The 14,700-nt window shown below is 36.3% G+C and overlaps 3 gene segments (V, D, J or C); all 3 read left to right on the forward strand.

The window, feature by feature from the left end:
• LOC116541450 overlaps positions 1-14,700 on the forward strand; it is a 544,521-nt gene that overhangs the window by 218,229 nt on the left and 311,592 nt on the right.
• On the forward strand, positions 2,532-3,214 carry LOC116541477. The segment is given in 2 exon segments: positions 2,532-2,636; positions 2,896-3,214. Coding segments are annotated over 2 exon segments (345 nt in total).
• Positions 12,259-14,018, forward strand: LOC116541461. The segment is given in 2 exon segments: positions 12,259-13,121; positions 13,372-14,018. Coding segments are annotated over 2 exon segments (411 nt in total).

The following is a 14,700-nucleotide window of genomic DNA, read 5'->3' on the forward strand; positions in this document are numbered from 1 at the left end:
TTCTTAGAGAATTGTGGTATGAAGCTCTTCACTGAGCCTTGTCCCTAGAGGGAGGTAGCACATTCAGAATAATCTGTCTGTAGACCTGAAACACAAAACCCTGAAAGATTGCTAACTGACTTGGTAAAGGAAATCATATTTAACTTTTTAAAAAGTAACTATCATTTTGCAAACAATAGAATTGTTTTGTAGCAAATCCTGTAGGGAAAAAAAAAAACTACTGTAACCAATAAATGAGTTAGAGAAAACTGCAAGACACAAGCTTAATATACAAAATAGTGCTGCTTCCATCCAGTAACAATAAACAAGCAGAATTGAAATTTATATATATGCATATATAGTCATGCATTTATATATGTATGCATATATATGCACAAAAAACTTTAAACAAAATTTTAGCAGACTGAATCTAACAATATGTAAAAAGGACAATACATAATGATGAAGTGAGGCTCATCTCAAGAATGCAATTTATATATATAAACTTCAATTCTGGGCCAGGTGTGGTGGCTCATGTCTGTAATCCCAGCACTTTGGGAGGCAGAGAAAGTGGAGTAGATTGAGGCCACGGGTTCAAGACCAGCGTGGCCAACATGGCAAAACCCCGTCTCTACTAAAAATAAAAAATTAGCCAGGTGTGGTGGCGCACACCTGCAATCCCAGCTCCTCAAGAGTCTGAGGCATAAGAATCGCTGGAACCTAGGAGGCAGAGGTTGCAGTGAGCCAAGATTATACACCATTGTACTCCAGCCTGGGCAACAGAGTAAAACTCTGTCTCAAATAAATAAATAAATAATAAATTTCAATTCTAGGGTGTGTGTGTGTGTGTGTGTGTGTGTGTGTGAATAAATTTGACAAAAGATGTGTAAGGCCTATGCACTAAAAGACACAAAAAATTTCTGATATAAATTTAAGATCTAAATAAATAGAATTATTGTGTTTGTGGATTAGAAGACATATTAAGGTTCTCTCTAAATAGATCTATAGATTCAATGTCATTTCAATCAAAATCCCAACAGAAATTTTCATAGAAATTGACAAGTTAGGGCCAGGCACCGTGGCTCAAGCCTGTAATCCCAGCACTTTGGGAGGTTGAGGAGGGCGGATCACCTCAGGTTGGGAGTTCAAGACCAGCCTTACCAACATGGAGAAATGCCATCTCTACTAAAAATACAAAACTAGCTGGGTGTGATGGCACATGCCTGTAATCCCAGCTACTTGAGAGGCTGAGGCAGGAGAATCACTTGAACCCGGGAGGTGGAGGTTGTGGTGAGCCAAAATCATACCATTGCATTCCAGCCTGGGCAACAAAAGCAAAACTCCATCTCAAAAAAAAAAAAAAAGATGAAATTGACAAGTGGGACTAAGATGTATATGAAAATGCCAAGAGATTATAATAGCAAAAAAAAAACCTTTTAAAAAAAATTTTAAGGAACTTACACTACTAATATTTTTATAGTTACAATAATCAAGAAACTATGATATTGATATAAAGATAGACAAATAGAACATTGGAACACAATAAAGGGTCCAATAATAGGCCAACACATACGTGGTCAGCTGATTTTCAACAAAAATACCACAATCATTTGTTATGAATTGAATATTGTGCTTTCCCATCACATGAGGACACCATGAAAAGATTGCCATCTGAACCAGGAAGCAGGCCCTCACCAGGCACGAGATTTGCCAGCACCTTGATCTTGGACTTCCCAGCCTCCAGAACTATGAGAAATAAGTTTCCATTGTTTTAGCCACACAGTCTATGGTATTTTGGTATGGCAGCTCAAGCTAACAAATACAATCTCAAAATAAATAGGCTGAAAGAAAACAGAGGACAGAAAGTACGTACTGTATGATTCTGTTTACATAAAACTCCAGAAAATAAATAGTAAGAGAAGGCTGAGTCTAGATGGCCTGGGGTTGAATAGGGGTTGGGATGATGTACTGGAAAGATATACAGAAAGAATTAACAAGAAGCACAAGGAATCGGGCCACAAGGGAACGCTGGGGAGTGGTGCATATGTTCTTTATCTTGATTGTGATGATGATTTCACATTTCTATGACCATGTCAAAAATGATCAGATTGGACCTTGCAAACATATGCAATTTATTATATGCAAGTGTACCCCAGAAAAGGAGTTTTTAAGAAGGGCCAAACAAAAACAGAGATAAATGTTGAAAAATAATCACTCTGTACTACACAGAATATAATTTTTTTTCTTTCTCTTAATTATAGAGGGCAAACTTTCTCAAGCCTGCAAGGGTAACATGTTATGAGATTATATTTTCTTTATCTTATAAGTATCATATTTTATTGCAATAAACTGATCTATGTCATACATAACTTAACTCCAGGAAACCTGTCCATTATTCAGCATTTCTCAGTCTGGCCAAAGAGTGGCAGTGTTTAAAAAAAAAAAAAAAAAGTATTTGAGTAAGTTTGTGCAGTGCTGAACAAATAGGAATCTAGATATGGCTTCTGATTGGCGCAATCTCCTGAACCAATGAGTAAAGTAACTTCTGCTGGGGAAGCCCATTCAGTAAAATTTGATTTAGCTGTGTTTTCTAGGTAGCTAAGGGATGGAGACTGTTCTGCAAGTACTCCTAGGGATATTGGGGTTCCAAGCAGCCTGTGAGTATGTGGCTAGTCTGGGAGAGTTGTGAGATGATGACAGCATCCTGATGGCAAGAACTGATTTATCTTCTGTCCTGGGAAGGCCCTTTTGAGAGCCAGATATGTGTTGGAAATAAAAAGGGCAATACTTTGTTTTGATGTGACGATTCTGCTGCCTAGGGGGTGTTGGGAGGGGGAGAGAAACAGCATCCCTACTGTGACCATGAAAATCTTATGAGGGTCTTCTGTATTTTCTTTACATTGTCTTTTTGAACAGGGATCAGTAGCCAAGAACTGGAACAGAGTCCTCAGTCCTTGATCATCCAAGAGGGAAAGAATATCACCATAAATTGCAGGTCGTCAAAGACATTATATGCCTTACACTGGTACAAGCAAAAGTATGGTGAAGGTCTTATCTTCTTGATGATGCTACAGAAAGGTGGGGAAGAGAAAAGTCATGAAAAAATAACTGCCAACTTGGATGAGAAAAAGCAGCAAAGTTCCCTGCATATCACAGCCTCCCAGCCAAGCCACACAGGCATCTACCTCTGTGGAGCAGATGCACAGTGATCTTCAGGCCTCTATCAGCTGTTTCCAAACCTGCAGCTGGGCCACAGATGCTCTCCTGACATAGGGCTCCTGAGATGTGGCTGGGACCTTTGCCAAGACAAGAAGACTGAGAACATTGCAATTGTCTTATTGAAAAAAAAAATGGGGAGGAGGGTGGGAATCATACAAGGGGGAGCTATATCATTAATCCCAAATTTAATTTGACTTTATTGTCTGGTAGTTATGTTACTTTTTAGTAGGTAGAACATCTAACTGGAATGAGAATAGCATGAATTTCAGTGATTTATGCAAGAACTATGCATGAATATTGTGTCCCTGTTGTGCCAAGGAACTTCTTTCCCTTTGCTATTTATCCACCCTGTAAATAAAAAGAAATTGTACGTTGTTTGTTAAATTCTTTATCACATATTAACATTGTACCAAGAGTATGAAAATATCCATGCTGCAGAGTCAGAGGCAATACTTTTTCTAAGTTTGTAGTGTAGATATTTTTTAAAAAGACAAATGTTTAGATAGATAAATAGGAGATAGATAGATTATAGGTAGCTAGATTATTAGATAGACACATACATACATAATACATACATACATATATGGACAGTAGGTAGATTAGATAGCTAGGGGGAGAGAGAGAGAGAGAGAGAGAGCTAGAGAGAAGGGAATATATTAAGATATATCTAATTCAGTCTTAGACTGGCCTCCACTTCTCTTCTCACTGTGCTTTTATTCATATTCTGTTCTCAGTATTTTTCTGGTAACTGCAAATTATCAGCTTAAAGAAATGTTCCCCAGTTGCCCCAGTATGAAATGGTCAAGATCTTAACCTTCATCATCCACTCCACATCAGAATAGTGCTGGCCTAAAGTGGGTGTTTAAAAGTATTAAACTGATACTGAATAACTGAAAAGATTATAGGTCAGAGAGAAATAATTCACACATTTCTTAAAAGCTGCTTCTTAAAAGCTGTATGATGTTGACCAATAATTTTAACTTTCCAAGTCTCTATTTCCCTTCTGTAAAGTTGATACAATCATATTATTTTATTCATAGGTTCTTATTAGGATGAAGTAAGGTTATAGATTATATACATTAAGTATACGGTATATTGTAAGCCCTCAATATTTGAAATACTATTTTTACTATTAATCAAACAATAATCACAAGTCAAAATTCTTGGGTGAAAGTAGGGAGGTTGATCAACATGACATGGCTCCAACCTAACTAGGAGGTTGTTCTATTCTTTAAACTTAAAAAAGAAAGGAGGAATATAATGGTCTCCCATCCTCAGAAATGGCCTAGTGTCCTGGTTTCAAAAGAAATTGCATGCAAAATGTGTCGTTTGTGTTGGCCAAAGTCAGGGAAGATTTTTAAACATCAAATAGAGTTAGACTATTTTCTGTTTTTAAAAAATGCGACCTATACCACCCACTGGGTGAAAAGTTTGCTAAAATAACCAGAAAAGGGAGAAGTCCATGAAAGAAAATGTTTGGCAGCTTTTCTTAAAAAGGAAAAACAAAAGCATTTAAGAGAAAATCTGCAGAATTTATTAACAGTATATTTCATCTAAAGGAAACTCCACAGGTGGATGGAAAGGATGAGGGCCTGGATTATACTGCACCTACCACCTGTGTGGTTGTGCTCAAAGAACAGAATGTCTTTGGACTGGTTTCTAAGTTTCAAAATAAAGATGATGTATTCTCCATTAGTCTCACTGTATTTTATTAACTGAAACACCACATGTGAAACAGAAGACTCTAATGCAAATGTAAAGAGATTTGTTACTAAAACCTTAGGTCAAGCTTTGGATGTTCTCTAAAGGGCAATGGCAGAAATGAGAATCGAGAAGATGATCTATCCTCAGTGAGTTGTAGGACTTAGAGAAAGCCTCAAGGGCTGCCATGTGTTTTATCATGCCCTGAGAAATAGGTTTACAAATATTAGCACCTTCTTACTGTGCTGGCTAATTCATTCTGATACCTCCAGCAGTTTGTGTAGGGTGGGCATGTAGGGGGGAAACAAAGGGTTTTCCACTTTCAACAACCACATGCCTCACCTGTTCTTGCTGCCTGCAAGCTGTGGCCACATCCAGTTGACTTTCACCTCCCAAATAGTTTCAAGAGAAGCAAATCCTATTCAACAGCTTTTGCGGCAGAGCTTATCCTACAGACTTTTGTAAAACTTGTTTTTATCATATCGTCTTTGATAAAAGTTCTGAACCCGGGGCTGGTTGTAGCAGAATTTGGACATATGAGAATTCTGCCTTTAGTCTTTTGCAATTCCTGCACTGTTGCCTCCCACCTATTCTAGTGTTCCTGTTTTTTACCCAGCCCCTAGTGGTATCCTGTGACCTTTTAATACTCTGTTAGCCTGCCCAAAGCCTGATATTTCTAGTCACTAAATTGCTTTCCAGAATATTCTCCCACATGATTGAGTCCATATATATCTCTCCACTCAATCTCTAAAATAAACTGGTTTATAGCCTAACTTACATCTCAAAATAATGTTCTAGGTTAGGCCTCCCTGGACTGTTTGTATTTGAAAAAGAGATGTTAGAGGAGATTCCAAGAAACTCTCCTCAAATGATATTCTCTCAGTTATAGTGACAGTAGGATAGAAAAGATGTTTTTGTCATAAAATACCATTCCCCACACTTTTCAGCCATAGTAAACTGATTTTCAGAGAAGTTAAAACTTGTTCAAAGTCATGCAATTAAGAAGTGGCAGAGACGTGGTATTTTTTTGTGATAGAATTCTTTCCTTTTCCCTGTCTCTTGAAGGGTCTACATCTAGTCATTTCTTTAAATTATTTTCAGTTTCTTTCCCTTCTTCCTCACAAAGGGCACTAAAGGTCGTGGTAATGTAGGATCATTTGAATCATGTTATGATCTTCCTAACATGAATGACTCTTGGCTTTTCCAGTTAGCAGGTAGTGGTCCATTATGCTGTGTTTATATTTTCTGCATGTATGATGATATAAAGAAAGTAACCAAAAGACTGTTACTTACTTGCCCCATGACTCCTGTTACATAGCCTTTGAACCTCAGTTTCTCATAGAAAAATGAAGAAAAACAGTATCTGCCATTCTATTGCTTTCTACTGTATTAAATGTACATGTATATTATTCTTTAAATGTTATGTATTATGTCCATTTATTACAAATTGTTATGTAAATGACATCTATCTGATAACAGACACAACATATTTTTCTGTTAACTGCATATGCAGTAAAAATACAGTATAGAAGATATTAAAATGACCTATGTATCTATTTTTGTATCAGTACCATGCTGTTTGGGTTACTATAGCCTTGTAGTATAGTTTGGAATCAGGTGATGTGACACCTCCAGCTTCGTTCTTTTTGCTTAGGATTGCTTTTACTATTTAGGTTTTTTGTCCCATATTAATTTTAGATTTTTTTTTCAAATTCTGTAAAAATGATGCTGGTAATTTGATAGGAATTACATAGTATCTGTATATTGCTTTTGGTAATAATTTTAATGATATTTATTCTTCCAATCCATGAGCATGAGCTATTTTTTGATTTGTTATATCATCTATGATGCCTTTCATCCATGCTTTGTAGTTCTCCTTGTAGACATCTTCATCTCTTTGGTTAAATACATTCCTAAGTATTTTATTATTTGTGAGTGTGACTATCATAAATGAGATTGGGTTCTTGATTTCTTTCTCAGCTTGGTTGTTAATGGTGTCTATAAATTCATCTTACTAAAGTAATTTATCAAGTCTAGGCATCTTTCAGAAGACTCATTAGGGTTTTCTAGGTATAAGATCATGTCATCAGTGAACACATATTATTTTACTTCCTTTTCTTAATTTGGATGCCTTTTATTTTTTCTTTTGCCTGATTGCTCTGCCTAGGAAGTCTGGTACTATGTTGAGAGTGGGCATCCTCGTCTGGTTCCTGTTCTTAGGGGGAATGCTCTCAACTTTTCCCCATTGGGTATGATGTCATGGGTGGCTTTTATTTGTCATAAATGTTTTTTATTATTTTGAGGTATGTTCCTTTGATGCCTAGTTTGTTGAAGGTTTCTATCATAAAAGAATGTTGGATTTTTATTGAATGCTTTTTCTATATCTATTAAAATAATCACATGGTTTTTGTTTTTAATTCTGTTTACAAGGTGAATCACATTTATTGATTTGCATATTTTGAACATAGACCAGTGAAACAGAATAGAGAACTCAGAAATAAAACCATATATGTACAACCAACTGATCTCTAACAAAGTCAACAAAAATACACAATGAGGAAAGAACATCCAATTCAATAAACAGTGCTGAGAAAACTGGATAGCCATGTACAGAAGAATGAAAATGGCTGCATATCTCTCACCATATACAAAATTAAGTCCAGATAAAATATATACTTACATAGAAGACCTGAAGCTATAAAAATCCTGGAAGAAAAATGAGGAAAAATTCTTCTGGCCATTGGCCTAGGGAAGAATTTATGACTAAGATCTCAAAAGTGAATGCAATGGAAGCAAAAATAGACAAGCAAGATTTAATTAAACTAAATAGCTTCTACACAGCAAAAGAAATAATCAACGGAATAAGCAACCTACAGGATGAGAGAACATGTTTTCAAACTGTCATCTAACAAAGGACTAATATCCTGAATCTATTAAAAAAAAAAAAAAAAAAACAACTCAGACAACAAGAAAAAAATAACCCCATTAAAAAATGGGAAAGGGACATGAACAGACATTTCTCATAAAAAGACATACAAACAACCAGAAAGCATGTGAGAAAATGCTCAACATCACTAATAATCAGAGAAATGCAGATCAAAACCATAAGATACCATCTCACACCAGTCAGAATGGCTATTCAGAACAGCTATTATCAAAAAGTCAAAACACAAACAGATGTTGGCAAGAATATGGAAAAAAAAGAAAATGCTTCTATTCTCTTGGTGAGAATGTAAATTAGTACAACATCTATGAAAAACAGTATGGAGACAACTCGAAGGACTACAAATAGAACTACCATTCGACCTAGCAACACCACTGCTATCCAAAGCACTACAAATAGAACTAACACTCAACCCAGCAGCACCAGTACTACCCAAAGGAAACAAAATTGTTATATCAAAAAGACACCTGCTCTTGTGTATTTATGAAAGCACTATTTAAAATAGTAAAGTCATGAAATCAACCTAAGTGTCTATCAATGTATGATCATATAAAGAAAATGTGGTATATTTATACCATGGAATACTTTGCAACCATAAAAAAGAATAAAACCATGTCTTTTGCAGCAGCACGGATGGAGCTGAAGGCCATTATCCTGTGTGGAATCACTAAGAAACAGAAAATAAAATACCACATGGTCTCACTTATAACTGGGAACTAAACAATGGGTACACATGGGCATACAGAGGGAAATAATAGGCAGTGGAGATTCCAAAGTGTGGAATGATGAGAGTTGAAAGCTAACGATTCAATACAATGTTTGTCATTCAGGTGATGAGCACACCAGAATCCCAAACCTCACCTATAGGGCTCATGCAATATATCCATATAACAAACCTGCACACAAACGCCCTGCATCTTAATAATAAGAAGAAAGATTACAATTATATGCTTATATAGCGCACTTACAATGAATGGAGCTTGCAGGACTGGAAGGTGGTCTGTGTAATTCAGCGAGTAAGGGGTCAGTGAATGTAAAAGCCTAGGACAATATTATACACTACTATAGACTTAATAAACACCATATACTTAGGCTACAGTAAATTTATTTAAAAATAATTTTATTTTCTCAACAATAAATTAACCTTACTCCTTTACTGTAGCTTTTTACTTTACAAATTTTTAATTTTTTAACTTTTCATCTCTTTTGTAATAGCTTGAAACACAAACACATTGTAGAGCTATACAAAAAGATTTTCTTTTTAATATCCTTATTCTATAAGCTTTTTACTATTTTTAATTTTTTTCTATTATTTAAACTTCTTTACTGAAAACTAAGACACAAACACACATGCTAGCCTAGGCCTACACAGAGTCAGGATCATCAATATCACTGTCTTCCACCTGCACGTCCCGTCCCACTGGAAAGTCTTCACAGGCAATAACATGCATCAGCTGTCATCTCCTTGGATAACAATGTCTTTTTCTGGAATACCTCCTGAAGGACCTGCCTGAGGCTATTTTACAGTTAATTTTTTTCATAAGTAGAAGGAATATACTCTAAAATAACTATTAAAAGTATAGAAGAGTAAATACACAAACAGGTATTACCACTTATTATTATCATCAAGTACTATGAACTGCACATAATTGTATGTACTATACTTTTACATGACCAGCAGCATAGTAGGTTTGTTTACACCAACGTCACCACAAACATGCGAGTAATGCATTTGTGCTATGATTTTACAATGGCTATAATGTCACTAGGTGATAGCAATTTTTCAGCTCCATTATAATCTTATGGGGACACTGTCATAAATTGTTGATGGAAACATCGTTATATGGTGCATGATTGTATAATAAAACCTGTTCCAATTTGGATCATTGATCAGAGACACCAATAGACACAATGTAATCAAGTTGTGTAGACTCAATGTCAGCCTTCTAGACACAAATGAAACTACACCCAACTTAGCTCAAGAACACTTTCTAAAGCAAGACATTCCAGTTCCCCAATCTATGGGAACAAGGAGAACCACAATAAGCATAGAAGAAAATCGTTATGTCTGAACTTGTCAGAAGAAAAATCCTATCAAGGAACGTTTTTGAGAACTTGAATTCTAGGGAAGCCCATTGGAGGCCACAGCCACTCCCGAAATAGAGGCCACCGCTTGCTGACATGTGGTAAGTTTGCATCTCCACTCACTTTCTGTCAGTAGATGTCACTTGAACAAATTTTCTCATGGTCCTGGCCAGTCACCTGGAGCGTGGGGGCATGTCTTGCTTTGCATATGCCTCTGTCAAAATGCATATCATACAATTATGTCATGGATTGATGTCTTAGGTGTTACAGAGTATGTGTCATGGAGTGAATATGAGTGAATATTTGTGTATTCTCCAAAGCACACTCCCTCTTTCTCTCTCTCATACACACACACACACAAACACACACACACTCCAAGGAAAGGCCATGTGATACCTTGATTTTAAACTTCCAGCTGCCAGAACTGTGAGATAATAAATTTTTCTTGGTTAAGCCACCCAGTGAGTGGTATATTTTTATGGCAGCTCAAGCAGACTAATACAATATGTTATTCTGCTCCTGACCCTACTTACTGAGCTAGACCTTCCATGGTCCCCATGTCTCTCCCAGGGGACACTGTATGCAGCCCAGAGCTATGTCATTTTTCAGTACTCAAAAGTAGTGCCCTCCTACATTTACTTGTTGTTTGTTTTCTTGGAGTGCCTGGTAGGTATCTTCCTTTTCTTTGAACTGTAAATAGAAACAATCGTTCTTTTCAAAGTAGAATTTTCTTTCTGAACAAGCTCATTAGAATAATTTCCTACCATTGATCTTCTGGTACGGCAATTTCATCAAAAAATCATTTGAATAATTATGTTAGAATACACAGCAACTGTATTTCTTAGGTTAGCATAGTTTGCAAACAAAAGACATATGTTTTCCTAATAAACTCGGTGATTTTTTTTTTTAATTCCCTACAAATCACTGCTAACAGCCAAGGAAAGGGAAAGTAAGGCTGTATTCTTGAAGATGTGGGAGATATAGTTCCCCGTATGTATATAAAATTTGTTTGAACTCTAATATATTATATTTAAAATTCATGTTATTTGCTATTATGTAATATATTCTCATTTCTTTCAATAGACAAAAAATACTTTAAATTGATCAATAAATATATGTCATGGTTATCCCAGAGCTTAATGCCACCCTTCATACATTCCTACACTACTACTTGGCTTATTCCCCTTTAGGAGATAGAAATGTGTTGCCAGTATCCTCAGGGAAATAGGGACACTTTCAAGGCTGAGACAGCAGGGCTCATGAAGAACTGGAACAATATCAACCATTGCTGAGACTGCAACGACAACCATAATGACCACAAGGAGGCAGCAGATCTAATGATACGGAAAACCACACCCTTTAGAAATTGGTGAGCCCCTGCAGCTGTCATCTCTGTGCCTCCCACATGCCATTAAGAGAATATAGAATTAATGCATTTTTTATCTGAATGAAGGTGTTTTGCTTTCTGTTTACTGGGTTTTCTTTTTCCAAAAAATATATTTTTTCAATAAAATCTTGCAGAGAGATTAAAAAAGAAAAAAAGCAACATAAGATTATCTGCATTTTTATTTGGTGGAAAGCAGCAATTCATTTTAGGAAACATACCACCATATAATAGGAATAGAGAAGGTAAGAACGCTAAATATAGACAGAAGTAAATCACGGGCAAACCTAAACAACTAAGAAAAAAATTGCAATGAAATTAAAAGAAGAAAGATGCCCAGGGAGGCAGAAATAGATTTTCCTGCCCTCCTAAGTCTAAAGGGCACAATGAGATACAAAACACAAATGCCCGTAGATGGCAGAAGCTATTTACCTAAATCAGGACTGAAGCTTCATAGCGTTCCTCATGCTATCCTTCAAGCTATCCTCATGGCATAGCTTAGGCGCTCGGCCCAGATCCTAGGCATTTGAAAGTCCAAGTTGCAGAATCAATTTTAACCTTTAAAAGCAAGCTTCTTCAAAATTCCATTCTATAAAAGTGAGGTTTGCTACTATTCAAAGTTTTATTTGCTTCTTAAAGAAAAGCCAGAATGTTCCTACCACTGTGTTGATAAGCAAAGTTAATGTTGCCTCTATCAGGGTCTTTTTCTCTTTTATTTATGTCTCTGCATTTTATGTTAAGGGATTTTTAATGTCTAATAATCCTGGGATTATCATTAATATTTAGTAGGATAAAATCTGAGATTCAAGCAAAGGAAAATGGCTCCAGTTCCTGTTTTTAAATATTTCTTCACTTCACTCTCAACTAAGCCTGATAACCCAGAATTTCATGTTATTTATTCAATATCTTCAGAAAAATAGTCTTTTTCCCCAAAAGTGGTTGGAAAGGAGTGGGCACCTGACTTTTCCAGGTCAAATGGGAAATCTTAGGGTATAACTGCAATTTATTAAATTATCCTTTGTATTTTCTGTATAAAATCTCCTACCTCTACCCTCTCTCTAATCTTCTGAGGTACCAGGTATCCTATTTACTGAGATTTTTTTGTGCAGCTGAATTTATGTTGGCATTTGCTTCTGTGGGTCTTTAGAATTTGTTTTCTCCAGTTCATTTAAGTCAGTTACCACTTGTTCATTCACTTGCACTTCCCAAACCATCTCACTTGCTGTTATCCTTTGCCTGTTCTATGTGTTGTTTGGGGTTCATAACTTTTTAAAACATTTTTACTCTCATTTCACCAGGTACTCAGAAAGGAACAGAGAAGTATGTTTCCAATTCACCATACTTAATTATCAGCCTAGCCTTCACTGATTTTTCGGAGCGATTATAAGGTACCCAGGGGCAGAGTTCCCATCTGTCTTGTTCATGTCTCTATATTTCTCTAAAATATAGTGAGTACTCATTAAGTGTGTTCATCAAATGAAAGGGAAAAATAGGAAGAAACTAAAAAAGTGACACAAAAGGACAAAAATCTAGCATTTCACCATGGGCGGGGGGGCAGTGTCTCTATTCATAGCTAATCTTCAAGGTTACTTCAAAACCCTGGGAAAATGTCTGGTAAGAGACCTGATTGGCTGATATCTGGAAGAGAGATTTTAACTTCGTGATAGTGTTTTTAGTGTTACTCTAAGCCCAGGGGAGTTTCTTGAAGCAAAAAACAAACGAAAGAAAAAACGCATTCAGGAAATAATTCTTTGCTAATAAGGATGCTCCTTGAACATTTATTAATAATCCTCTGGATGCAGGTGACATGTGAGTCTTGGGAGTTTCTGAAACTGTCATAGAAAATTCTAAAGGGGAGGAAATTCTGTGAGGACAGGGGGTGAGGCTTTATCTGAGACTATGAGAAGAGGAAAACAGAAGGAGAAAAGCTAGAAAAGGAGGAAGAAAAGGAAAGATACCGAGGCAGGGCTGGGAAGTTTGGGGATATAGTGTCTATCACAGCTCTGAAAAAGGTGATCTAAAGATAACCTTAACCACCTTCTTTTCTCTTTCCAAACAGGGGTCAGTGGTCAGCAGCTGAATCAGAGTCCTCAGTCTATGTCTATCCAGGAAGGAGAGGATGTCTCCATGAACTGCACTTCTTCAAGTACATTTAACACCTTGCTATGGTACAAGCAGGACGCTGGGGAAGGTCCTGTCCTCTTGATAACCTTATATAAGAGTGGCGAATTGACCAGGAATGGGAGACTGACTGCTCAGTTTGGTATAACCAGAAAGGACAGCTTCCTGAATATCTCAGCCTCCGTGCCTGGTGATGTAGGCACCTACTTCTGTGCCGAGCAACACAGTGCTCCCCAAGCACCTGCAGCCTGTACTCAAACTTGCAGCTGGGACTGCAGTCTCTATGCTGCCTTCAGCTCTTAGTCCTCTTGGCATGAAATGTGATTATGCATGCCACCTATGACCCTGTTATTCCATTACTCTGTTATTCCAACTCTCCTTTATCCAAGGATTTGTTCCTCCAAAGATTGTGCTCTTTGCTTGACGAACTTGCCCCGTCGATTCATTTTTAATGTATATAATAGATTTTCTTTGTTATTTCCGTCAAGATATGAGGAGAATTGATCAACACACAATTACAGAATATTTTAATAAATATCTCTTAAAATGGATTGATATCAATAAAGAAAAAATGAGAGTCCAGAATAAAATAAATCCATAAGTCTATGGCCAATTTATTCCAACAAGACCATTCAATGGGAAAAGAATAGTCTTTTCAATAAGTGGTGCTGAGACCACTGGACAGCCACAGTTGGATCTCTGCCTTACACATGTACAAAAGTTAACTCAAATGGATTAAAGATTTAAATGTAAGATCTGGAAGTACAAATGCTTAGATGAGAACATAGTTGTAAATCTTAGTGACCTTGGACTATGCAACAGCCTCTTACATACAACACCAAAAAAAGCAACAAAAGGAAAAATAGATAAATTAGGCTTTATCAAAATTAAAATCTTTGTGCATCAAAATTCACAAGATTTGCCACAAAGGAAAATGAAAATATAACCCACATAATAGAAGAATATATGTGCAAGCCATGTATATCTAATAATGATCTAATATCAATAATATATTTTTAAACCCCTGCAAATTGAAAATAGGACAAATGCCAATTTTAAAATGGTCAAATGATTTAAACAGTCATTACTCCAAAGAAGACACACAAATGGCTAAAAAGCATGTAAAAGGATGCTCAACATCATTATTCATTGGGAAAATGCAAATTAAAACCACAATGAGCTGCCACATCACACCCAGGAGAATGTTAATAATTTTTAAAAAGGGAAGAAGAAGAAAGAGAAATGGAAAATTATGTGTTGATAAGGA

Source organism: Sapajus apella, unplaced genomic scaffold (genome assembly GCF_009761245.1).
Source record: "Sapajus apella isolate SASKATOON/1434 unplaced genomic scaffold, GSC_monkey_1.0 scaffold151, whole genome shotgun sequence".
NCBI classification, from domain to species: Eukaryota; Metazoa; Chordata; class Mammalia; order Primates; family Cebidae; genus Sapajus; species Sapajus apella.